General features: G+C 35.1%; 1 protein-coding gene across 2 annotated transcripts in view; it reads right to left on the bottom strand.

Annotated features, from left to right (window-relative positions):
• Hs2st1 (heparan sulfate 2-O-sulfotransferase 1) overlaps positions 1–25,517 on the bottom strand; it is a 172,010-nt gene that overhangs the window by 6,308 nt on the left and 140,185 nt on the right. For both annotated transcript variants that reach the window (XM_046443289.2, XM_046443290.2), the window contains exons 4-5: positions 18,142–18,280; positions 1,995–2,092 (exon numbers count right to left, since the gene is read on the bottom strand). In XM_046443289.2, the coding sequence (XP_046299245.1) occupies positions 1,995–2,092; positions 18,142–18,280 (237 nt within the window). The remainder of the gene's footprint in view (positions 1–1,994; positions 2,093–18,141; positions 18,281–25,517) is intronic.

The raw sequence follows: 25,517 nt of genomic DNA, 5'->3' as shown, positions 1-25,517 counted from the left end.
ATTTCTTTTTTTAAATCACTATAACGTTTGTTCAAGAGTTCTTTAGGAAGGTCTAAGCAATTTGTGTTTAGTGCTCATCTTTCTTTCCTTTTTTTTTTTCTTTTTTGTGAGGTACTGAGAATCAAACCTGGGCCTCATGCATGCTGGGCAAGGGCTCTTGACATGGAGCTAGACCCCAAACTTTTTGAAATTTTTATTTTGAGACAGGGCCTCCCTAAGTGACCCAGGCAGACCAAACTTTTGATCCTCCTGCCTATCTCCTGAGGAGCTGGGATAATGGGTGTGTGTTACCATTCCTGACTTAGCACTTATCTTAATTTCAGCTTAGTGTTTTTGTTTTTTGTTGAGCATAGTGTTTCTTAGGGGGGAAAATGTGTTGTTGTTGTTGTTGTTCTTTTGGTACCAGAGATTGAACCCAGAGACGCTTTTTTTTTTTTTTTTTTTATACCATGAGCTACACCCCCATCCCTTTTTATTTTTTATTTTGAGAAAGGGTCTGGGCTAAGTTGCTGAGACTGGCCTCAAATTTGCAATCCTCCTACTTTAGCCTCTTGAGTCACTGAGATTATAGATTTGTACCACTGCACCCAGCTGTGTTTCCTGAAATATTTGAGGAACAGAAAATAGGTAAGAAAAGGCTTGACTAAAAATCTTTTATTTTTATTTATTTTGTCAACTAGAGCTGTTAATAGATTTTGCTCTAACATTCTTTAATCCTAGTTCCAGTTTTGACTTTAAGCAACAGTGTACGCTTCAGCTGGTGGCTTCCACATTTGTCACTTTCTTATTTTTATTTTATTAAAATTAAAGGGGGGGGATAGGGGTAAGAGGAATTGAATCAGTTGATTTCCAAGGTTTCCCCCACTTCTGAGTATGAAACGTATTGAAGAAATTCAATTACAATCTTAGTAATGCCCAGTAGAGAAATAACTCCTTATAGTTTCAAGGCAGGGCTTGGCAAACTTTTTCTAGGTTCAGAGAGTAAATATTTTAGGCTTTGCAGGCTCTGTGGTTTAGGTCACAATTACTCAACTCTGATAGTGCAGCTTGAAAGCAGCCATAGATAATAAGTAAACACATGTATATGACTGTGTTCCAATAAAGCTTTATTGATAAAAAAACAAAACTGGGCGATGTGCCAAATGTAGTCTGTAGGCTTTAATTTGCCAATCTGAGTTTTAAGGAAATGGTTAAAAATTGAGAAGACTTTCTTCCTATGCTTCCAAGTATTGTGTTATCATGATGCTTTGAAATAATCTACCAAGTAGGACCTTCAACTTCACAGAAATCAAATAATACATCTCAAACAGTGAAGAAATTTCTTACATTTCTCCTTATGGTTTTAAGGACTATTTAACATTGAATATGTTCCTATTTTTTCCCCTACTTTTGCTACTAAAATGACTTAGAACAAATAAATAATGTACAATTATTCTTAAAAACTGAACACTCTGCACACTCTGAAGAAACAAATTCTTTGTTCAAGATAAAATACATTGTCTACCTTATGTTTGTTAATATACTAAACCACAACCATAACCTTGGCTCTCTTAAAGTGAAAATCAGTTTAACAGTAAAACTAGGATAGGATAATAATTTATCCCCTAAGCCTTTTCTTGATCTAGCCTGAAAAACTAAACTGTAAGCTTAGTACAAAAAAAATAAGGTTTATGAAGTGACCTGTGATCTCTAAGAATTTTGCTGGAATAGAGCAAACCAGGACATCAAAAACATAAATAAATAGATAGATAGATAGATAGATAAATAAATACAATCTAGCTTCTGAGAAAAGACTATGAAGATTATTTATGGAAGCAATCTTTTAAATGCATTTTAAAAAGAAACAACAAAGCTAGATATTATTTAATTACATATTATTTCAGTCATATCTTTTACTGACTTCCCTATAGCTAGTGCTTGATCAACACATTCACTTGTGAAACACAGATTATAGAAATAATAAGGAATATAATTTAAGCTAACTATATCCCTACCAGCATTCTGAGCTGTGGCCACAGAAGAATGGAATTTGAAGCCAGAGCTTCTCTGGAGCACAGTCTGAGCCGCCCTCAGCTACACATTCATCAAAGGTCTGAAACAAAGACAAAGGAGCACCGGTAAGCCATAAATTCAAGTCTCACCTATCAAATTCCTTAATGTGCTAAGTTATTAAATAAATGAATGGGAGTAGGTGAGGCAAGATAATAAAATAAAAGAATTGGGCAGGTTATGAGAGCATATTCAAGATACTGAGGAAAGTTAAAAATGGATTTTTTCTACAACTTTGTTTTATGCTAATGCTTATAAGAATTCTTACTGCATGAAAGGAAATTCTCCCAGATAATAATTTGTTTTAAAAAAGTAAACACTGGTTTATATCACTTTCTTATTAAAGGAAATTATCTATTTGAGATATGACATAGAGATACCAGAGAACAAACTTGGGAAATTTGGTTGTTGCAGTGAAGAATTTACAATACCATCTGTTATTTCTGGAAAGAGGTTTGAAAGAGCAGTAAGACTATCTGTTTTGAGAGAAGGCTTCAAGGTTTTATTTATTTATTTATTTTTGTGTTTATTTTTTGGTTGTAGTTGGACACAATACCTTTATTTTATTTATTTATTTTTTTGTGGTGCTGAGGATCGAACCCAGGGCCTCACATGTGGGAGGCAAGTGCTCTACTGCTGAGCCACAACCGCAGCCCTGGCTTCAAGGTTTTAGAATCATGTTTGATGCTACTTAAAATAACTCTTTAAGGCCTTCAGGTTGTACTACTCTAACTCATACAATTTAATAAACTCAGAGGGTCCATTAAAACAAAAAAACCTATAAGAATAAGGCCCCAAATTTCTTAAACCTGGCAAATCACAATCCACAATTTGCTCATTTCTCTTATAGGAGACCTCTGCCATGACACAGTGAAAAGACCCATAACTTGGCTTTGAATGCTTAACCCAGAAAACTTCAGTTCTGTGTTAAGTTTCCTCATCTAAAAACTGAGAGAATAATATTACCTTGAGGAATGAATCAACCACAAAGACTGGGTCATAGTAGGCATTCATTAATGAGATGTCTTATGTCTGTGTCTCTCTCCCCATCTCTCCTCCCTAGGTCAAACACAATGTTTTGTTGGTTCTTGCCTCCTTGACCTTGGTCCCACCTTCTCTGTTCTAAAATAGCTCTTGGTCTCTCCTGACACTAAAACATTTTTTTCTATTTCTTGAACACTCTTTTTGGCTTCTTTTGGTGGTTCTTGGTGTTTTTCTGAATATACTATCATTATCTTATTTGAATGTATATTTTGGTCCTTCTACTTACTAGGTATTCATCTCAGCCATCTTCACTCTGCCGATTCCCTTCCTCAGCAAAGTCATCAACACTTTCTTGGCTTGATCGATAATTTCTAGGCAAAAGACTTCCAAATGAATACTTCCAGATCACTTATTATCTATCCTCTAATACTTACTGTGCATTTAAATTTTTTTCTAGTGTTACTTCATATTTAATATTATGGAAGGGTCTTAGCGCCCCTTATAACTAGTTTAAGATTTCAGAACATTTCTTATTCTTCTCCTTTGCCTCAGGTCCCTGAAGTAATGTCTTTCTTATTCATCTTTACCTTTTCCATCTTCACTGCCATCAGGATCTTACAATATTGTTGTGTACTTATTCTTGTTAACAGTTTCTTAATTGGGCTCCTTTCCCACCCTTCTTTCTAATCTGCTATGTATAATAACTGGATTAGTTTAAATATAGTCATTTCTAACATCTTCTACTCAGAGACCTTTAATGGCTTCCAGTACCTTATAGGGACAATAGAAACATACCTCAACATTGTAAAAGCTATCTATGCTAAGCCCAAGACCAACATCATTTTAAATAGAGAAAAATTGAAAGCATTTCCTCTAAAAACTGGAACAAGACAGGGATACCCTCTTTGACAACTTCTATTCAACATAGTCCTTTAAACTCTAGTAAGAGCAATTAGACACACTCAAGAAATTAAAGGGAATAGGAAAAGAAGAATTCAAACTATCATAATTCACCAACGAGATGATTCTATAGTTAGAGAATCCAAAGAATTCCACCAGAAAACTTCTAGAATTAACAAATGAATTCAGCAAAGTAGCAGGATATAAGATCAATACTCACAAATCAAACACATTTCTATACAGCAGTGATGAATTCTCTGAAAGAGAAATTAGGAAAACTACCCCATTCACAATAGCTTTTTTAAAAAAAAAAAAACCTTCAGAATCAATCTAACAAAAGAAGTTAAAAACCTCTAGAATAAAAACTACAGAACACTAAAGAAAGAAACTGAAGAAGACCTTAGAAGATGGAAAGATCTCCCATGTTCTTGAATAGGCAGAATTAACATTGTCAAAATGACCATAATACAACCACAAGCATTAAACAGATTTAGTGCAATTCCAATTAAAATCCCAATGACATTCCTCAAAGAAACAGAAAAAGCAATCATGAAATTCATTTGGAAAAATAAGAGACCCAGAATAATCAAAGAAATACTTAGCAAGAAGAATGAAGCAGGAGGCATCATAATACCAGAACTTAAACTATACTACAGAGCTATAGTAACAAAATCAGCATGGTATTGGCACCAAAATAGACATGTAGACCAATGGTACAGAACAGAGGACACAGAAAATAACTCACATAAATACAGTTATCTCATACAAGACAAAGGCACCAAAACACACTGGAAAAAAGATAGTCTCTTCAACAAATGGTGCTAGGAAAATTGAAAATCCATATGCAGCAAAATAGAATTAAACCCTTCTCTCTCACCATGCACAAAATTCAACTCAAAGTGGATCAAGGACCTGGAAATTAGACCAGACACCCTCTACCCAACAGAAGAAAAAGTAGGTTCAAATCTTTATCATGTCAGATTAGGACCTGACTTCCTTAACAAGACTCCCAAAGTCCAAGAAATAAAATCAAGAATCAATAAATGGGATGGATTCAAACTAAAAAGCTTCTTCTCAGCAAAGAAAACAATTAATGATATGAAGAGAGAGCTTACAGAGTGGGAGAAAATCTTTACCACACACACACATCAGATAGAACACTAATCTCCAGGATATACAAAGAACTCAAAAAAACTTAAAAAGAAAACAAACAAACAAACAAACAAAAACCAAATAGCCCAATCAATGGGCTAAGGAACTAAAAAGAATTTTCTCAGAAGAAGATTATATAATTGATCCCAAATATACGAAAAAATGTTTGACATCTCATTAGAGAAATGCACATCAAAACTACTCTAAGAATTCATCACTCTAGTCAGAATGGCAACTATCAATAATACAAGCAACAATAAGCATTGGTGAGGATGCAGGAGAAAAGGCACACTCATACATTGTTGGTTGACTGCAAATTGGTGCAACCACTTTGGAAAGCAGTATGGAGATTTCTTAGAAAACTTGGAATGGAACCACCATTTGACCAAGCTATCCCACTCCTCAGTTTATACCCAAAGGACTTAAAATCAGCATACTATAGTGCAGCCACATCAATGTTTATAGCAGCTCAATTCACAATAGCTAAACTGTGGAACCAACCTAGATGCCCTTCAATAGATGAATGGATAAAGAAACTGGTATATATACAACAATAGAATATTACTCAGGTTTTAAAAAGAATAAAATTATGGCATTTACGGGTAAATTGATGAAGTTGAAGAATATCATGCTAAGCAAAATGTTTTCTCTGATACGTGGATGCTGATACATAATGGGTGGGGGGAGCAAGGGAAGGGAAGAATAGAGGAACTTTGGATTAGGCAAAGGGGAGTGGAGGTGGGTATTGGGGTGGGAAAGATAGTGGGATGAGGCAGATATCATTACCCTAAATACATATGACTGCACAAATGTTGTGATTCTATATTGTGTACAGCCAGAGAAATGAAAAGCTGTGTTCCATTTGTGTACAATGAATCAAAATGCATTCTGTTGTCATGTATAACTAATTAAAATAAAAACCAAACTCCTAATTTTGCTTTTCAGGAATACTTCATAATCTGATTTCGGCGTGCCAGTCTCACCTTATCTCTTTGTGTAATCTCCATCTTTACCACATGAACCTGTTTAACAGCTTTACAAGCACACCATATGCACTCCCAACTCTGTACCTCTGCTGACTCAATTTTCTTCTCATAGATTCTCTCTTCCAATAGAGTTCACATAAAGCTTATCTTTCCAGAGACTATTCTAACCTAAAGTAGAGTTTACTTATTTTCTTTCACATTGTATAAAGTATCTAATATTGCCTTTTAAGAACCTGCTTAGGATCTGGGTATCTATACATGAACGTCATAATCAATAAAACTTGCTTTTTGTGCCTTTTTGTTTTAATGTGTGTTATATTCTGTCTCCCCAAATATCATAAAGACTTGAAAAGATCATGCAGTATGCATGTCCTTCATAGCACACAATATAGTGCTAACCAAACTGCATAATTAATAGTTGTAAGCTGCTACTGGAAAGACAGCACTTTGGGGGCTTAAACTGAGTATTAAAGTCATAATTCTAGTGCAGATAAAGACTAAATTTTTTTTCATGAAGCATTTTGACACTCCTTTAGAGTTCTCTATAATTTTTTTTAAAGTGAAAATACTGTGGCTTACTTTTAAGATCCAATAAACTCATTCAGTGAAGATCATCTGACTTAGATTTACTACTCTAAGCCATTTTTTAAAAAATGGTTTTATCATTTATGTCAACTTAGCTCATAAAAAGAAGTATGTACTAACAATCACTACCATGTCTCAATTTCCATGAAATCTTTGGCTCAATAAACTGGGTTATGACAGATTGGAAAAAATTTCTGATTCCATTTCTATTAAATTTCTAACAGGCTTTAGCTAATAGTATGTTGTCTCTGAAACTTAACAGAGCTACTCTGCTTCTTTTTGCTTGTATCTAACTAGAGTATAAGAGAGTAAATGAATAAGTTACTAAAGTGTTTATGGATGAATTCACATTTACCACTATTTTGTGTGTGTGATTCAAAGACATTAAAAAGGTTTTACTTAAATACAAGAAACTAGCATATCAAAAGAGGCTGCAATATCGTTTCCATAGAATTATTATGTAGACAATTTTGCAAATTTAAATGTATACTATTATAATTAAAACTGAACAGTCATGCAGGATGGCTATTTTAAATTAGCCAACTCTTAGTTTCTGCATTTCTCTTTTAAGTATTCTAGTACTTCAAACGAAGAAAATATTTAGAACATCTTGAAATCTCTTTTTGGCCAGTAGTTTAAAATCTACTAAACCACTTTGACAGACTAAGAGTTACCTCCAAAATCAATTCTTACTTTCTTCCACAGGTCAGAATGTTAGCCTCTTTTGTCATTAGCTGAATGTGACCATGACTAAGGTCTTGCTAGTGCAGTGGAAGGCAGAAATGATGTACATACCTTCTAGGTTACTTGCTTAGAAGGAAACTGCCTTACACTTCCTTCCTTTCCATGGGCTAGAAAACAGATGTAATAGTGACCGAAATTCAAAAAAGGATATAACAACCACCCTTAAATAATGGCAGGGTGAGAGAAACCTAGGTCTTTGAAGGACAGTGTAGAGCAAAGCTGCCCAAGAACCTGTACCTTTCATCTCTAGGCTTCTATGTGTGAAAGAGAGAATCTTATTTTAACTATCTGGGCTTCTTTGTTTTAGCAGTTTTTTTTTTTTTTAAATATTTATTTATTTATGTATCTTTAGTTTTAGGTGGATACATTAGCTTGTTTTTATGTGGTGCCAAGGATCGAACCCAGTGCCTCATGCATGCTAGGCGTGCACTCTACCACTGAGCCACCACTCCAGCCCCATGTTTTAGCAGTTTGATAGCATCTACCTGACTCACCTACTGAATAGTTAATTACACAATATAAAAGTGAAACAGTAGTTTGAGCTTTGCCTTCTTTACTGATCCTTATTTTTTGAGAAAGATGTTTTTTTCCTGCCAAAGATGGTCAGTAGCAGGGAAGATGTGAAGAAAAATACAAAAATAATAATAATAATAATAATCAAAAATTGTTCATACATGTAAATGCTCCAGAGTTTAGCCTATACCAGAAATTCTCCCTTTCCTATATAAATTTTTGATGAATAAAGTAAACCATTAATTTCCTAGTGAAAGAGATCAAATTAAGACAACTCAATACCATCTTTACTATATACAGTGTTATGATCCACTAAGATCTCAGTCATGAACTGCTACATTGCTTCCAACAATCACATTAGCATTGGGCTTCCCTATTTACATCACAAGATTGTCACACAGTACCTGATCACCAAAGTTTTCTTGGTTACTTGCTAACTCCCATTAACTATCTCTTTAATATTACAGTCACATTTCAGAAATAGGATTTCCTATAAATGACTAATTTTCTCTTGTTAAACTTCAAGTTCTTAAAATAAAAAGGAAAACAATCAGACAAATGAATTTTGAACAGAAACACTCCAATCTCTTTCAAAAACCCAGTTCAGTATAAGAAAAATCTTGATCAGCCGTTAGCTCTCATCTCTAGGCTCCAGAAAACACACCAATGTTAATTTTTTAATTATATTTTACCAAACTTCAAAAAAGATTATAGGGGTGAGAGTTAGAAACAAAACCCATAATCTTATTTAATGGAGTCGCCTGGAAATATAAAGCCTTTTATATTTTCTGAAATGAAGGAACCAAAAGTTGGGTTGGGCCTAGAGTCAAAAAGAACTGAATTCAGTCCCCCAAATCCTACCACCTTCCTAAGTTGTGAGAGCTGTAGCAACATGCTGGAGTGGGGGTCTTGGGGTCTAGACTATATGGCAGGAATAACCCTGACCTCAAAGAATTGTTGTTAGATGTAATGTGACTGCAAGCACCCCATACAGTGCCTGATCAGCAGCTGACAATAAATGCTATAACTATGGATAGAGGTGGGGAGGTGTTTCTTTGTAAACTAGGTCCAAATGATTTTAAAAACTATAAAACATTAAATTGTTCTTTAGACCATTTAGATTATTAGTTTAGGTATGACTCCTAAAATTAAAAGCTAAAAAATTAAAGTTTGATGTTTGACAATGATGAACACTATATTTACATTCTAATCCCTTTCTGCAAATGATCCTGCTTCATATTATACATAGATAACAGAAGCTAAGATTGAGCTCTCTTCATTTTCTTCTTAGGTAAAACCTTACTAGCACCTGTAGCCTCTGATTGCTCCCATCTTTAACATGGGAATACAACCCTCTCCCATTCTGAGACCCTGCTCCATCAGTTTTTCCAGTTTCTTGTATCATTCACTTCTTGGTCTCTTTAGATGTATGAATATGCCCAAATGTCTGTCACCTAAGAGAAACATTTCCTGATGTTTTCTGTTCCTTTTAAAGCCAAACTTCTATTTCAAGAGTAGTCTTACCCTTCAGTCCTAACTTCTTCATTTCTTAGTCACTCCTTAACCCTTTGGATTCCACTTAAACTCCTTCCTCTGAAGTCCCTAATAATCTCCCCATTGACAAATTTAAGGGCCAGTTTTCAATCCTCATTTCACTAACCTCTTTGAAATCAAATTTCAGGACCTGCCTCATTGTCTTCTGATTCTCTTCTCTTAGTTTCCTTGCTATGCTCTACTCTTTCTACCTACTCCTTAAGTGTATTATTAAGTATTAGTATTCCCCAGACATGCACACTTATACCTCTGCTTTTCCTTCTTTGTTCACATGGTCCTTTTTTCATACTATATTTTCTAAGTGCAATCACATTTAGTCTCATGGTTTCAACTTCTACCTAATGTTGACAATTTCTTCTTTAGTGTTAGAACTATTTCTTTTTAATTAGTGCATTATAGTTATACATAAATGTGGGGTTCATTTTGATGTATTCATAAATGCACATAATGTAATTTGTTTTATTTCAATCACCAATTGTTATGGTATAGATAAGGTATCCCCCAAAAGCTCACATGTGAGACAATGCAAGAAAGTTTAGAGGTAAAATGATTGGGTTATAAATAAGCAATTTAACCTAATCAGTGAATTAATCTTCTCCATGGGGATTAAATGAGTGTTAACTGCAGGCAGGGAGGAGGTAGGTCATTGGGACCATGCCTCTGGGGTATATATTTTGTCTGTGGTGATGGGAGTATCTATCTGCTTTGTGGTGGCATGTCCATAGCTGCTTTCCTTTGCTATACACTTCTTCTGTTTTACTTCTGGCCCTGAGGACTGGCACTGGCTATCTATGGGCTGAGTCTTCTGAAACCATGAGCCCCAAAATAAACTTTTCCTCTTTAAAATTGTTCTTGTCAGGTCTTTTAGTCACAGCAGTAAAAAAAGCTGACTATAGCACCAGTCTATCCCTTTTCCCACTCCTCCCTCTCCCAAACTCCTTCCTCTACGGATTGGCCTTTTTTCTATAAATTTATTTATTTTATTTTTAATTTTTTTTCTTTTTTTTATTTATATGTGGTGCTGAGAATCAAAACCCAGTGCCTTACACATGCGAGGCAAGCACTCTACCACTGAGCTGCAGCCCCAGCCCCTGTATAAATTTATTTTTAATGGTGCAGTATAGACATATAAAAGTGGAATTCACTGTGATATACTCATACATGTACATGATGTAGTTTGGTCAATTTCATTCATAGTTCCTCCCCTTTGCTATCCTTCCCTCCTCCCTCTGAATCTCCTTCCCATACCTCACTGTACCACTGTTTTCCCTTCTATTTTCATGAGATCCCCACCTACCACCACCATTTTAAATTCTTGTTTCTCTCTAGCTTATGTACATTCGAGAAAACATATGACCCTTGAGTGTTTCTGAGTCTGGATTATGTTACTCAGCATGATGTTCTCCAAATTCATCCATTTACCAGCAAATGGCATAATTTGATTCTTCTTTATTGCTGACTAAAACTCTGTTGTATATATTTACCATATTTTCTTTATTCAGTCTTCTACTGAGGAATATCTAGGCTGGTTCCATAACTTATCTATTGTGAGTTGCACTGCTATAAACATTGGTATGCATGTATCTCTACAGTATGCTGATTTTAGTTCGTTTGGATAAACACCAAGGAAATTAAGGGATACAAATGGGAAAAGAAGTCAAATTATTTATGTTTGCTGATGACATGATCCTATACTTAATAAACCTGAAATACTCTACCAGAAGACTTCTATAGCTGATAAACAAATTCAACAAAGCATAAGGATACAAGATCAACATAAAAAAATCAATAGCTTTCCTATATTCCAACGATGAATCTTCTGAGAATCAAATCAAGAAAATAATTTCATTCATAATAGAATAAAAAATAATAAGATACATTAGAATAATTTTAATGAGGTGAAAGACTTCTATAGTGTGAAAATTATAAAACACGGAAGAAAGAAATTGAAGAAGACCTTAGAAGATGGAAAGACCTATCCATCTTCTTTTAGATAGGCAGAATTAACATGATCAAAAATGGCCATATTACCAAAGCAATATACAGATTCTTCGTAGAACTAGAAAAAAAATCCTAAAATTCATATGGAAAATTGAAAGAACCAAAATAGCCAAAGCAATATTGACCAATAAGAGTGATGTTGAAGGCACCACAATACCTGATCTCAAATTGTACTACAGAGCTATACTATCAAAAACAGCATCATAGTATTGGCATCAAAACAGACATGAATTCTTGACATATGTCTAAGGTACAAATACAATGTCTAGTGGATACCTCTCCCAACTTATGGATGACTCAAAGCCAAGTCCAAATAGAATTCATCATCTCTTCCCTGAACTCCCTTATAATTTACTCCTCTTCCTATTTTCTCTCTTCTGGTGAAAAGAAACTACCTATGGTCCAATCAGAAACCTAGGAAGAAGAGAGGTCAAAGCTGACTCTTGAGTTGTACACTGTGCGGATACTGGTATCTTTTACTGAGATAAAGAATGTGATTCATAATGAGAAGTTATTAAACCTTTAAGTATGCCAGCTACTAAGTTATTATATAGATTTTCTGTGGTGTTTTACATATAAAATATTTTTCTAAACAATAGTAACATATTCCTTTTTTGGATTGATCCCAGAGGCGCTCTACCACAGAGCTACATCCCCAGCCCTTTTTAATTTGAACACAGGATCTCCCTAAATTACTCAGGCTGGACCTCACTTATAATCTCCTGCCTCAGTCTCCCAAATCACTGGGATCACAGATGTGTGCCACTGTGCCCAGCAGTAATAATTTTTAAATGATATTGTGACACAAAATAGTAAAATTCACATTCCACAAGCAAAACATGGTCAGAGAATTGTGCATTGCTAAGGACTATGGAGACAATATTTTGTAAGCCCATGGATAAGATCAGGTAGCAGTAAGTCTGGACTTCTTTTGACACTGTTATTATCTTTTGCACATCAATATCTATTTTTAAGTATAATATACTAAATTCACTATAATTCCTAGCTATTTTAATTTAATTTAGAGAAAGAAATAGAAAAGGCTAATTGGGGAAGGAATTGTGATCTCTGGAGCCAGTAAAACTAATTCTCTTTGGATTTTTACTTAAAGCATGTACACATTTACTCTTTCTATAAGTATAAACCCATTGGTGTTCTGGTTAAAAAAAAGTTAATAAAAGTATTTAATAATTAGGACAGTACAAAGCTAAAATTATGTACAAGCTGCTTTGCTATCTAGATGGCATCTGGCAATGTTTGGAGACATTTTTGGTTCTTACAATTGAGGCATGGGAGCCGCAAGAAGAAGACCAGAGGATTTGTGTGGGGATGGGGGGTGAGGTACTGGAGATTGAATGTAGGGGCATTTTAGCACCAAGCTATATCCCCAGTCTTTTAAAAACATTTTTGAGACTGAATTCTGCTAAGTTGTTTAGGTCTTCATCAAGTTGCTGAGAATGGCCTCAAACTTATGATCCTCCTACCTCAGCCTCCCCAGTTGCTTAGATTATATACATATGCCTCTGCACTCGAAGCCAGAGAAGTTTTCAAACATCCACCAATGGATAGGCAGTCCCTCATGACTAAGAATTATCTGGCTTAAAAGAGTAACAGTGTCCAGGTTGAGAAATTCTGTGGTATCCAATGATATAAAAGATATAGCCAAAGCAATACTGAGCAATCAGAGTGAGCTGCTGAAGGCACCATGATAGCTTTTGGCTAAGTATAGTCGTGCATGCCTGTAATCCCAGCAGCTTGGAAGGCTGAGCCAGGAGGACTGCAAGTTTGAAGTTAGGCTGAGTAACTTAGAAAGACCCTGTCTCAAAGACAGAAAAAAAAAGGGGGGAGCTTAGCGGTAGAGCACCCCAGATTCAATCCCTGTACATACACACACACCCCACACACACACACCCGAGTTAAATTTTAAGCAAAAAATAAAATTTTGGCAAATTCACATTTACTGCCACATGCCTAACAATTTCTCAGTACTTAAAGACTTTTCTAGTTGGGTGCAGTGGTGCATGCCCATAATGCCAGCTACCTGGGAGGCTAAGGCAGGAGGGCTGCAAGTTCAAGGCCAGCTTGATTAACTTAGTGAGACTTTGTCTCAAAATAAAATTTAAAAGGAGGCTGGTAGAGCACTTGCCTAGCATGCATGAGGCCCTGGATTCAACCCCAGTGTTCCCACACCGTCTTTGATGTTATCTGTTGTGATAAATACTTCCTATCACCCACACTTAATTGTGCTTGGTTAATAATTCAAAGTGTAACATATATCAATGAATACTGATGTAGCAGAGTATAAAAAGTTCACTGCTATGGTTTCAGATTCCATGACTAAACTTAATTTTTTTTGTATTAAAATATTGAAGAATAGCTACAATTTTCTGAAAAGGCTATTATTAACATTCTCTCTTTTCCAATGACATCTGTATGAAGTTGGATTTTCTTTATAGACTCCAACCAAAAGACTATAACAACAGACTGAATTCAGAAACAGATATGAAAATCAGGCTATTCAAGCCAGACGCTAAAAGATTTGTAAATGTAAAATGATACTGGTATTTTTAGTTTTTAATGGTGGGGGATGGTTATTTGAATTAAAATTATTTATGTTAACATAAAATGGGCTTTCCACTCTGTTGTTGGAAAATATCAATAGGTCTAGCTTATACAAACCAAAGCTCTTTGAGTTTCTTTATACTTTTATTTAAGAATATAAAAGGAGTTCTGAGATTCAAAAGTTTGAGAACCGTAATTTAATCTATATGGTTCTTCAATAAAAGCCTTCAAATCTCTTATTTGCTTCTACTTTCTAGGTAATTAGGTTAAACTCTGATTCTAAAATATAAAAAAACACAGAGCATTTAAAATTTCCCAAATAAAACAAAAAGTTTTTTTTTTTTTTTGGCAGTACTGGGGATTGAACTTAGGGATGCTCTATTCCTGAACTATATCTCATCCCTTTTTATTTATTTTTTTATTTTAAGATAGTTTGGCTAAGTTGCTGTGGATAGCCTTGAACTTGTAATCCTTCTGCCTCAGCCTCCCAAGTAGCTGGAATTAAGGCATGTAAGTGGTACTACTTCACCCAGCAAAACCAATCTTTTGTTCCTCATGAGACCAACTGAAACCTATCCTAAGTATAAATAGATGAAATGTGTTTCAAATTACTGTTTGACAGTATAACCAGAAAGCAGTTCAAATTATTGGAATGCTACAGTTTATAACATAATAATTGCCATGAGTGATGAACTGAATATCGCCTAATAGTTCTTTGCATATCACTTGAGGTACGAATATACAATTTAATGGGAATGAAGAGATTCAAACTGTTTTGAAAATAAGGGACTTTGTATTTCCAACATAATCATGGCCACAGTTTAATCTACATTATCTTCAAGTATGTCTTCATTTTGAGAAATGTTTTATATACATGCAGTCTCAACAACTTTGATGTTAAAATATCTTCTTGGATATTTCCATGCATATTAAAAGTATTTCTGTCATGCCTTTCACATAAAATGTTTTTAGGGAAAAAAAAGAGGCGTTATAACTATGGGCTATAAAATTAGAGTGGTTCAATTTAAATTCCAGCTTATAGTTGTATGACACTAGGCAAGGTATATAATGTTTCTGTGTCAAAATTACTGTAACATGAGGATAATAACAGCAATTACCTCATAGAATTGTGTGAGCTACTTGAAAACATGTATAAATAACTTAAAACAGTGCTTGGTATACAATAAATGGAAGTTATTATTGCTAATTTCATTAAGAATTATTATTGCTCAATCCCCTAAACTACATAGGACAGCAACCACACAACCATGCATTCCAAGGCTGATAGTGCCAAATGGTGCATTCGGGAACAGACATGACTTATTCCTTTTATCAATGGAGAAAGATGAGTACAAACATTTACTGAGTAACAGACTAAATGATAACAACTAAAATGAGCAAAACCAATAATTTCTAAAAAGCAGATTTAGAAATAAATAGCAAAATAGTTCTATAAAGTATTAGGCCACAAAAGAATTACGTTAATAGATTTCACAAAATTCTGTAGAATATAATATTTTTTTAGAAAATTAATGCTTAAATATAGGTGTACCCTGGGAAAAAAGATTTGGTTACTTATTTGTGTTTGAGTCAGTACATTTTGCCTAATGTTTTCACACTAAGCAAAGAAATACAATTTCTAGAAAACATAATAAACGAAAACAAAACAAAAATATATTGCCCCATCATGTGACAAAGAAGAAACACCTAACTTAAAAAATTTTGTTACATGTTGATTATTATATATAACATACTTAGCATCACTCCTGTACAACATTTTAAAGTTTAAAATGTGCATAATTTACACATTAAGTCATTTATTAAGCGCTTACATATAAACTAGGTACCAAGTTCACTACATTTGGGGGAAGACAATAATATAAATGCTTAAAAGTAGAGATGGGTGTGTGGCTCAGCGGTAGAGCACTCGCCTAGCATGGGTGAGGCCCTGGGTTTGATCCTCAACACCACATAATAATAAATAAATAGAAAAAAAAGTAGAGATGGCATGCTCTGGGAACTTTAAAAGGGATGACTAATTCTGCTTGAGTACAATAGAAAAGACTATGGAAGAGGAAATGTTAAGAAATCTGAAAGGTAAACAGAGTTTTCAGAGTGAATAAAAGGCATATTAAATAAGGAATAACATGTGCAAAGAATATGAATTGATAATAAATTTGGAGGATGGTGACATTTCATATTGTTGAAGCAGTTGGCTGGGCGCCTGGTGGAAAATTAAGACAGGAGAGGTAGGTCTCAGATCCTGTCAGATTATGTTTCCTATGCCTTAGGTAATTCTGTGAGCAATGAGATCCCAATAAAGGTATTCTGCTAGAAAAGGGAAAAATGAGTATAGTTCTTAGAAATATAAATCTGGTGATATTCTAGAGGATGCACTGAAATGGAAGACAATACAAATGTGAACCTGATACAAACTTTGTCCACCCATTATTCTCTTCTTGTCTGAATAGCTGCTTTAGAAAAATACTAATCCTGATGATTACAAGTAAATATAAATTGCCATCATTAAGACTAAGAGAACCAAACTATATATGAAAACTCATCTTATTAATCAATAATTATAATGGTCTTAATGGTCTCCTAGTTTTCCCCCCACCCCAGGGCTGGACAAGGACCTCACACACTCACACATGCAAACTTCCAGCTGATTGGCTCCTCTGTGGTGAGGCTGATTCGGCTGTTTCCCCGCCCATTCAGACCATGGAGCTGCTCCCTGGGGGACTTTTGGCTCCGCCCACGCGACCCAGCCAATCAGACTGAAGAGCGGAAAGACGCTGGTTGAGGTGCTCCTTGGAAGGCCAGAGGTGGTGGTTGGACTCTCGGGGAATTCCTGGAGAGCTCCTGGGGTGCAGTGTGCATTCTAAAAATAAAGTTTGTTCCTGCTTGATAAGTGGCTCCTGAATTATGCCCAGCCAGACTGCGGCATTTAAATAACAGATCTGGGGCTGGGGATGTGGCTAAAGCAGTAACGCGCTGGCCTGGCATGCGTGCGGCCCAGGTTCAATCCTCAGCACCACATACAAACAAAGATGTTGTATCCGCCAAAAACTAAAAAAAAAAATAAATATTAAAAAATTCTCTCTCTCTGTCTCTCACCTCTCTCTAAAAATAAATAAATAAATAAAAGATCTGTTTGTTTACTTTCACCTTTGCTTTTCACTATATTTAATAATTCTGTTCAGGATAATGTAAATTGTTCAGAAAATTCCTTTCTTTTAGTGCCTGCTGGAATGTTACATAATTTTTTCTTTAGCCATCATTGCCAGAATTCCTATCTTCATCCCAGTGCCGGTGAAGACAAAGATAAAACCAAACTACAGCTTCTGCAGTAGCTATCACAACAAACTGTATAAACTGATGCATCAATGAATAATGTAACTCAACAAGTGATGCTCAATCAAAAAGTCGATTTGCTTTGGGAGGAAATGGACATATTAATGAATTCCTCTGCTTTGAACTGCTTGCAGAACTTGCCTGGACTATGTATCACTTGCATGCACTGTGAACTATCTGTTGGTGCAGTGACTTGTGGTAGTGCCGGGGTATTTTTGCTGATGATGTCATCGGTGGTACAATTATTCCAAAAGGAGCCGTCAATTGCCTTGGTGTCGTGGCATTTTGTATCCTCCCCGATTGGCTGGGTCACGTGGTGGAGCCAAAAGAGTCCCCCAATGAGCAGCTCAGTGGTCTGAAAGGGCGGGGAAACAGCCCAATGAGCCTCACCGCAGAGGAGCCAATCAGCTGCAAGTTTGCTGGGGCCGCTTCAGCTGCGGCTCTCAACAGTATTCTAACATTGAGCTACATCCCAGCCCTGGAAAATTATTAAAAGGACTATAATAAAGTGGATATTCAGTACTAGGCCAAGAAAAATATTTTTTTTAAATCACAAGAAATTATGCATATTTCAAGATATTAGCTACATACATACTTTTACTTCTGCTGCTATATACTTTGAAGTTCCTTTCAAAATTTCCACAGTAGCAAACAGTACATTTATTATCAGGAACAACAAAAAATTTAAAAACAGCATCAGCCATTGCATTTAATAAACAATTATCTGCATGATAATGTCTTAAAAACTAAGTATTACCTTTTTGTCTCCTTGTTTTCGTCTCCTTAATCCCGGTCTATAATCATCTCCAAATCTCAGAAAGTAATAATAAGAAACTAGCCTCTCAATAGGATCCCTTATGACATTAATATAAATTGGCTTCTTCTTCACACCAAATCTGAAATAGAACAAAAGTACAAGTGCTGAAATCAGCATTTTATTCTCTTTAATAAAGTCCAGAAATTATGTTGTATTCTTAAGTACTGACCTATATGAAAAGAAGAAAAGAAATGAATTTAAGTAAAATAGAATACATAAAGACTGGGAAATATTTCATCATTATTTATGTCATAATAAAGTAAATGAGAAATAAAAATTTAAAAAATCATGGGGCAACAACTAGGCCTTCTTCCCCAAGAGAGTTGGCGTGTAGAATCCTAGGTAAAACACTCAGGTGTGTCTTGCCAAGCCACCCACCACTGAGGAAGTAGTCAAGTATCCAGCTCTGAGTAGCTCAGCAGGCAAAGGAATCTGAAGAGCAGCTGGGCAGCCTGTTCACAGAACCTCGGCACACTGACTCTAGAAGCAGACCCCAGAGACCTTGTGAGGTGACCTGATTAGTACCTCTTCTGGCCCACTGGTGTGGCCTGGCTTCCAAGTAGCTCTCAGACACTGACAGACACCCTACCTCACTACTGGATCCACTGTGTCACAACCACTTGGGTATACTATAGCACCCCCACCCTCCCAGAGCCCTTGGGAACTGATGAGTAGCATGCCTCTGCTGCCACACCAGTTGTGCCTCACCTGCCCAGGCCTGGCAGGGTGGTTCCCCTCATGCAACCCTTGGAAACTGACAGGTGTCCTGTATCTGTAGCTAAGTGCATTACACCCAGAACTGGCAGCAAACCTACCATATCTATGAAAGCTGCATCCCAGCTAATGGTACAGTTCTATATCTCTGTAGCCTAGGCCACTGAGGTACACACAGACATCACCAATGTTGATTATAACTGAATCAGAAACACAGACACTACACTAAAGCAGCCAAAGCCAACACAGCCTATCAAACCAACACCCTAGGACACATTACCAGGAGAAAGTTTGTTACAATGAAAGCCACCCTATAAAAGTGGTAAAGGCAAATGATTGCCAATGGATAAGTTATCGACTTAGGGATACAAGAAGCCTAAACTAAACTCTTTAGCAACAAACCCAAAGAAAAGGAAACTGAAGAATTGCCTGACCAGGAATTAAAAAAAAAAAAAAAATTAAAGAAAGCCTGGGACGGGACTGACATGACTCCATTAAGTGAGTAACTTTTTGCTTTTGGGGAGTCCCAGAAAAGAATACAGAAGGGGAAAGGCAAAGAAAATCTATTCCATGAACTCCTAAAAACTTTCGAAATCTTGGGGAAGATATTAACATCCAGGTCCAGAAAGATCAAAAGACCCTGAAAAGTTCAATCAATAAAAATGTTCTCTAAGGCATATTATAGTTAAACTGTTGGAAGCATAAGACAAAGAGAAAACTCTAAAAACAACAAAAGTGTCAAGTCTCATAGAAGGGAATCCCCATGAAACTAATAGCAGACTTCTCAACAGAAATCTGAAGGGCCAAGAGAAAATGGACGAAATTTCAAATGGATGAAGTATTCAAATTCCTGTAAGGAAAACAAACAAAACCAAACCTGCCAACCAAGAATACTCTGACCAGAAAAGCTATCATTCAGAAATTTAGAAGAAATAAAATGTTTCTAAAACAAGCAAAAACAGGAAATTCATCATCACTAGACCTGAAATATTTAAGAGAGTCCTACCTTAGAAGCAAAAGGATGATAACTACTATCATAAAAACATGAGAAAATACAAAAATTACTAAAAGAACAGATAAATAAAAGAAAATCAAAACTCATCACCACAGAAAATCACCAAACATGAAGGATGAACAAAAGAGGAAGAGGGAGAAAGGAACAAAGAACATTTACAACCAGGGAAAAAAAAAAAAGCAAATGATAGGAGTATGTTTGTACTAATCAGTAATAACCTTGAATGGCAATGGGTTGAATTCTCCAGTTAAAAAATAGAGCCTAACTGAATGGATAATAAAACTAGATGTAGTGATATGCTCACTTCACCAGTGAAGATACTCATAGGCTGAAACTGAAAGGATGGAAAAAAAATTACACACTGCAAATGGAAACCAAAAATGCACAGAATAACTGTACATTTTAAGTAAAAAACTGTAAAAAGGGGCAAAACAGGTCATGATATAATGGTAAAGGGATACATTCAACAAGAGGAAATTAACAAATGTAAATATATATGTACTTAACACTGGAACACCCAATTATATAAAACAAACATTATTAAATCTAAAAGGAGAGAGAGAGAGACTCTAATACAGTAATAACTAGAGATTTCAACAACTTACTTTGATCTTTGATCAATGGTTAGATCATTAAACAAACCAACAAAAACCCCACTGGAGTTAAACTGTATTACATACCAAATAGACCTACCAGACATTTACAGAATATTTAACACAATGTAGAATTTTTATTCTTCTCATTAGTACAACATGGAGCATTCTCCAGGTAGACCATAATTAGGACATAACTGCAACAAAATTTTTAGGAAATTGAAATTAGAGAATGTTCCTTCTCGAATCATAATGGAATAAAACTAGAAATCAATAAGAGAAATTTAGAATTGTACAAATACATACAAATTTAACAACTGTTCCATTCCAAAAATTTGTGCAATTCTAAAATTTCTCATATTGATTTCTCGTTTTATTTTAGTTCACCTTCTTCCCTCTTTTATTGGAGATCAAACTGAAGAGGGCTTTACCACTGAGCAACACTCCCAGACCTTAATATTTTTTGAGATGGGGTCTCTGGGTCTTGCTAAGTTGCTGAGGCTGGCTTTCAACTTGTCATCCTCCTGCTTCAGACTCCAAATCACTGGAATTATAAGCTTGTGTGGCCATGCCCAGCTTAAGCAATGTTTTCTTGAATAATCAATGGGTCAATAAAGAAATCAAGATGGAGAACGAAAACAACATATTCCAAAAGTCATGGAATATAGCAAAAACACTACTAAGGGAAATACACAGCAACAATTGCCTATGACAACAAACAAGTAAAAAAAGATTACAAATAGCCTAATGATACAATATTGAGTTGTATCATTAGGCTAACTAGAAAAGCAAGGAAAAAAAAAAAAACTAGCAGAGAGAAATAACAAAGATCTAAGCAGAAACAGACAAAACAGAAACCAAAATAAAAGAAAAAATAAAACGAAACCCTAAAACTAAAGATCAATGAAACAAAGAAGTGTTGTTTTTTTGTTTTTTGTTTTTAAAAGTTAACTGACAAAACCTAATCAAAGGGGGAGGGGAAGGAGAAAGAGAGAGAAGACCCAAGTAAATAAAATCAGAAATGAAAAAGGATATCTGCTATCACAGAAATACAAAGATTCATTAGGAACAACTATATATGCCAACAAACTGGAAACCCTAGCAGAAATGGATGAGTCAATGAAGAAACCTAGAGAGAAAATGAAAACAAAACATATCAAGCTATGGGATACAGCAAAATTAGTACTGAGGGAAGTTCACAGGGAAGAAAACATAAAGGAAATGAATAAAGTCCTAGACACAAAAATCTACAAAATTGAAACATGAGGATACAGAAAACTTGAACAGACCAATGACAAATAATGAGATTGAACCAATAACAAAGAAAAGAAAAGCCAAATACTATATGAATTTATTGCTGAATTAATTTGACCAAACCTTTAAAAAACAATTAATCCAAATCTTCTTAAATAATTACAAAGAATGGAAAGGGAGGAAACTCGACCAAACTCATTCTACAAAGCTGACATTAGCCTGCTACTAAAATCTGATAGGAACACAACACACAAAAAGCAACTATAGACCAATGTTCCTGATGAGGATAGGTGCAAAAATCCTTAACAAAACCCTTGCAAATCAAACTCAACAACACATTAAAAAGACCAAACACTTCTGGGAGCAGTAGTACAAGTCTATAATCTCAGCAACCTGGGAGGCTGAGGCAACAGTTGTTTCAAGGTTAGCTTGAACAACTTAGTGAAGTACTGTGTCAAAGTAAAAAATAAAAAGGGTTGAGACTGGAGCTCAGTGGTAAAGCGGCCCTAGTTTCAAACCTCAGTACAAAACAAACAAACTATATACCATGAACACAGTTTCATTCTAGGAATACAAGGAAGATTCCATATATGTAAATAAATAAAAATAATAGAGAGAATAAATAGAGTCACGGATTAAAAACCATGTGATCATCTCAATAGATGCAGAACGGGCATTGCTAACATTGAACATTCTTTCATAATAAAAACTCAACAAGTTATATGAGAAGGAAAATACCTCAACAAAAAGGAAACTGTTTAGCCAATATTATTATAATACATAGAAAAAGTTGAAACTGATTCTTCTAAAATTAGGAACAAACAAGGATGTCCACCTTCACCACTGTTATTCAATATAGTGCTGCAAGTCTTAGCCAGAGTAATAAGGCAAGAGAAAGAAATAGAGGGCATTAAAATAGGAAAGGAGGTAAAAATATCACTGTTTTCAGATGATATGATGTATAACATAGAAAAATCTAAAAGGACTCCACCAAGAAATGTTAGAAATGGTAAATTCAGTAAGGTTGCAGGATATAAAATCAACACACAAAAATCAGTAACTCTGTTATATACCAATAATGAAATTGCTGAGAAAATGTCAACAAAGAAATCTTAGTCATAAAATCTATAAAAACAAATCCTAATAATAAAATTTACCAAAGAAACAAATGAGCTCTATAATGAAAATTATAAAACACTGATGAAAGAAATTGAAGAGGAGATATAAAAATAGAAAGCTATCACAAGTTTATGCATTGGAAGAATTAATATTACTAAAATGTCCATACTATCTAAAGGGATCTACAGACTCAATGCAATTCCTATCAAAATATCAATGACATTCTTCACAGAAGGAAAAACCCTCCTAAGATTTGTATGAGACCTACAGAAGACCTCAAATAGCCAAGGCAATACTGAATAAAAAGAACAAATCAGAATGCTATAATAACACAAACAGAATGGTACTAGAATAAAAAATGATACTCAGACCAATAGAACAGAAAGGAGAACTCAGAAATAAATCCATAAATTTATAGCCAACTCATTTTGGACAAAGTCAGCAAGAATTAGAGAAAGTAAAGTCTCTTCAATAAATGATGTGGAGAAAACTGGTCATCCATATAAGGAAGAAAAAAAACTAGATTCCTCTTTCTCACCATCTACAAAAATCAACTTGAAATATACAGAATACTGAAAAGTTAAGACCTGAAATTATGAAACTACCAGAAGAAAACAGAAGAAATGGAGCACTGGTCTGGGCAAGGATGTTCTGAATATGATACAAACAACAAAAAAAGCAAAACTAACAAGTTACATTAAATTAAAAAGCTTCTGCACAATAAAGAAAATCATCAATAGACTGATAAGACAACCTACAGAGAGGAAAAAATATTTTCAAACTAAATCTAGAATACGTAAGAACTCAAGTCAACAGCAAGGGAAAAAACATCCTATTAGAAAATGGGCAAATGATTTGAATAGATATTTCTCTAAAGAGGATATATAAATGGCCAACACACCTGAGAAAAAATACTCACCACCACGAATAAATGCAAATCAAAACCGTAATGAGATATCATCTCACCCCATTAGAATGGCTTTATAAAACGACAAAAAAGGAAGTTATACTCCATCTCTGTATGATATGTCAAAATACATTCTACTATTATGTACAACTAAAAATGAATAAATTTTTAAAATGCTTAAAAAAGACAAAAAAAAAACAAAACAAATGCTGATGAGGATGTGGAGAAAAGGGAACTTGTATGATGTTGATGGGATTAAAAGTGAATACAGTCATTATGAAAAACAGCATAGAGCATAGAGCTCCCTTGAAAAATTAGAAACACAACTATCATATGATCCAGCAATCCAACTACTGGGTATATATATATATCCAAAGTAAATGAAATAAGTATGTTGAAGAAATATCTGTGCTGATGTGTTTATTGCAACATTATTCACAACAGTCAAGATATGGAATCAACCTAGGTATCCATATTAATGGATAAAGAAAACACAGCATGTGCACACACACGTGTGTGTGTGTACGCATGCATAAACAGGAATATTATTCAGTCATGCCAAAATAAAAATTCTGTTATTTGTAGCAACATGAATGGAACTAGAGGACAATCAGGCACCGAAAGAAAAATACTGCTTGCTCTCATGAATCTCCAAAACAGAACAGTGATTACTAGAATGTAGGAAGGGTGTTGAAGGAGTAGGAGATGAAGAGAGGTTGGTTAACAGGTACAGGAGTTGGAGAGCATGAACAACTTCTAACAGAATAGGATAACATTGGTTGACAACAATTAATCGAATATTTCAAAAGAGCTAGTCAAGAGGATTTAGTGTTCTCATTCCCAACAAATGATAAATATCTGAGGTGACCTGCCAATTATTCTGATCTAATCATTAGACACTGCATACATGTATTAAATATCAGAGTATACCCCATAACTATATATAATTACTATGTCAATTAAAAATAAATATATATTTAAAATTATGGCTGAATGTGGGAAGCCACCCGTGAATTACTTGAGAGTCTTCTCTTGGTATGCTAGCCAAGGAGATTTTAGGTTTAACTTTGGGAACTATCTGTAGCTCTCCACAAAAATAGATTGTCCAATGCACATGACCTTTATCTCTGCTCTACTAGGAAGATCCCTCATAATAGCTCCAGAGATGGGAACTGGACAGCCCACCTTTAACCTTTCTTGGTGAAGAACATTCTATGGAAGGCCTTTGATGTCCCCCAATATAAATAAAGCAGGCATGGGCTCCATCTTGCCATTAGTATAGAAACTCGATCTGTATGATTGGCTTGCCCGCCCCTGCTTTTGAAATATTTTCTGTGTTCTGTGGTTTTATTCTCATTCTATTTTTCCTAGCTTTTATTACTCAGCCAGCCCATTCCACTGAGGGGAACCCCATTCCCAATGCCTGCATGGGACATGGGCGAGAGCTAAAGTAAAGGAATAATGAATGAAAAATAATTTTAAACTTTACTGGCAAGAATTATATGGGAAGTGTTAATTCCATAGCCTTCTGGAGTTCCTAGTTCAAGTAAACAAGTCCCTTTCAAATTAGCACATACCTACACAGCAATGAGTTGTCATTTCTGGCTCACTAAACAAGGTAAACATTATACGTAACTACAGTATTAGTCCACCCAATGGTGACCATTTGAAGCTACTTTCCACTTTTGCTGATTTTAAAGACATAATAGAAGCG

The sequence above is a fragment of the Marmota monax genome, unplaced genomic scaffold (assembly GCF_021218885.2).
Source record: "Marmota monax isolate L192 unplaced genomic scaffold, Marmota_monax_Labrador192_F-V1.1 WCK01_AAM20220418_F8-fsc00046, whole genome shotgun sequence".
NCBI lineage: Eukaryota > Metazoa > Chordata > Mammalia > Rodentia > Sciuridae > Marmota > Marmota monax.
The sequence above is the reverse complement of the archived record's forward strand: the minus strand, read 5'-3'. Positions and strand labels throughout refer to the sequence as shown.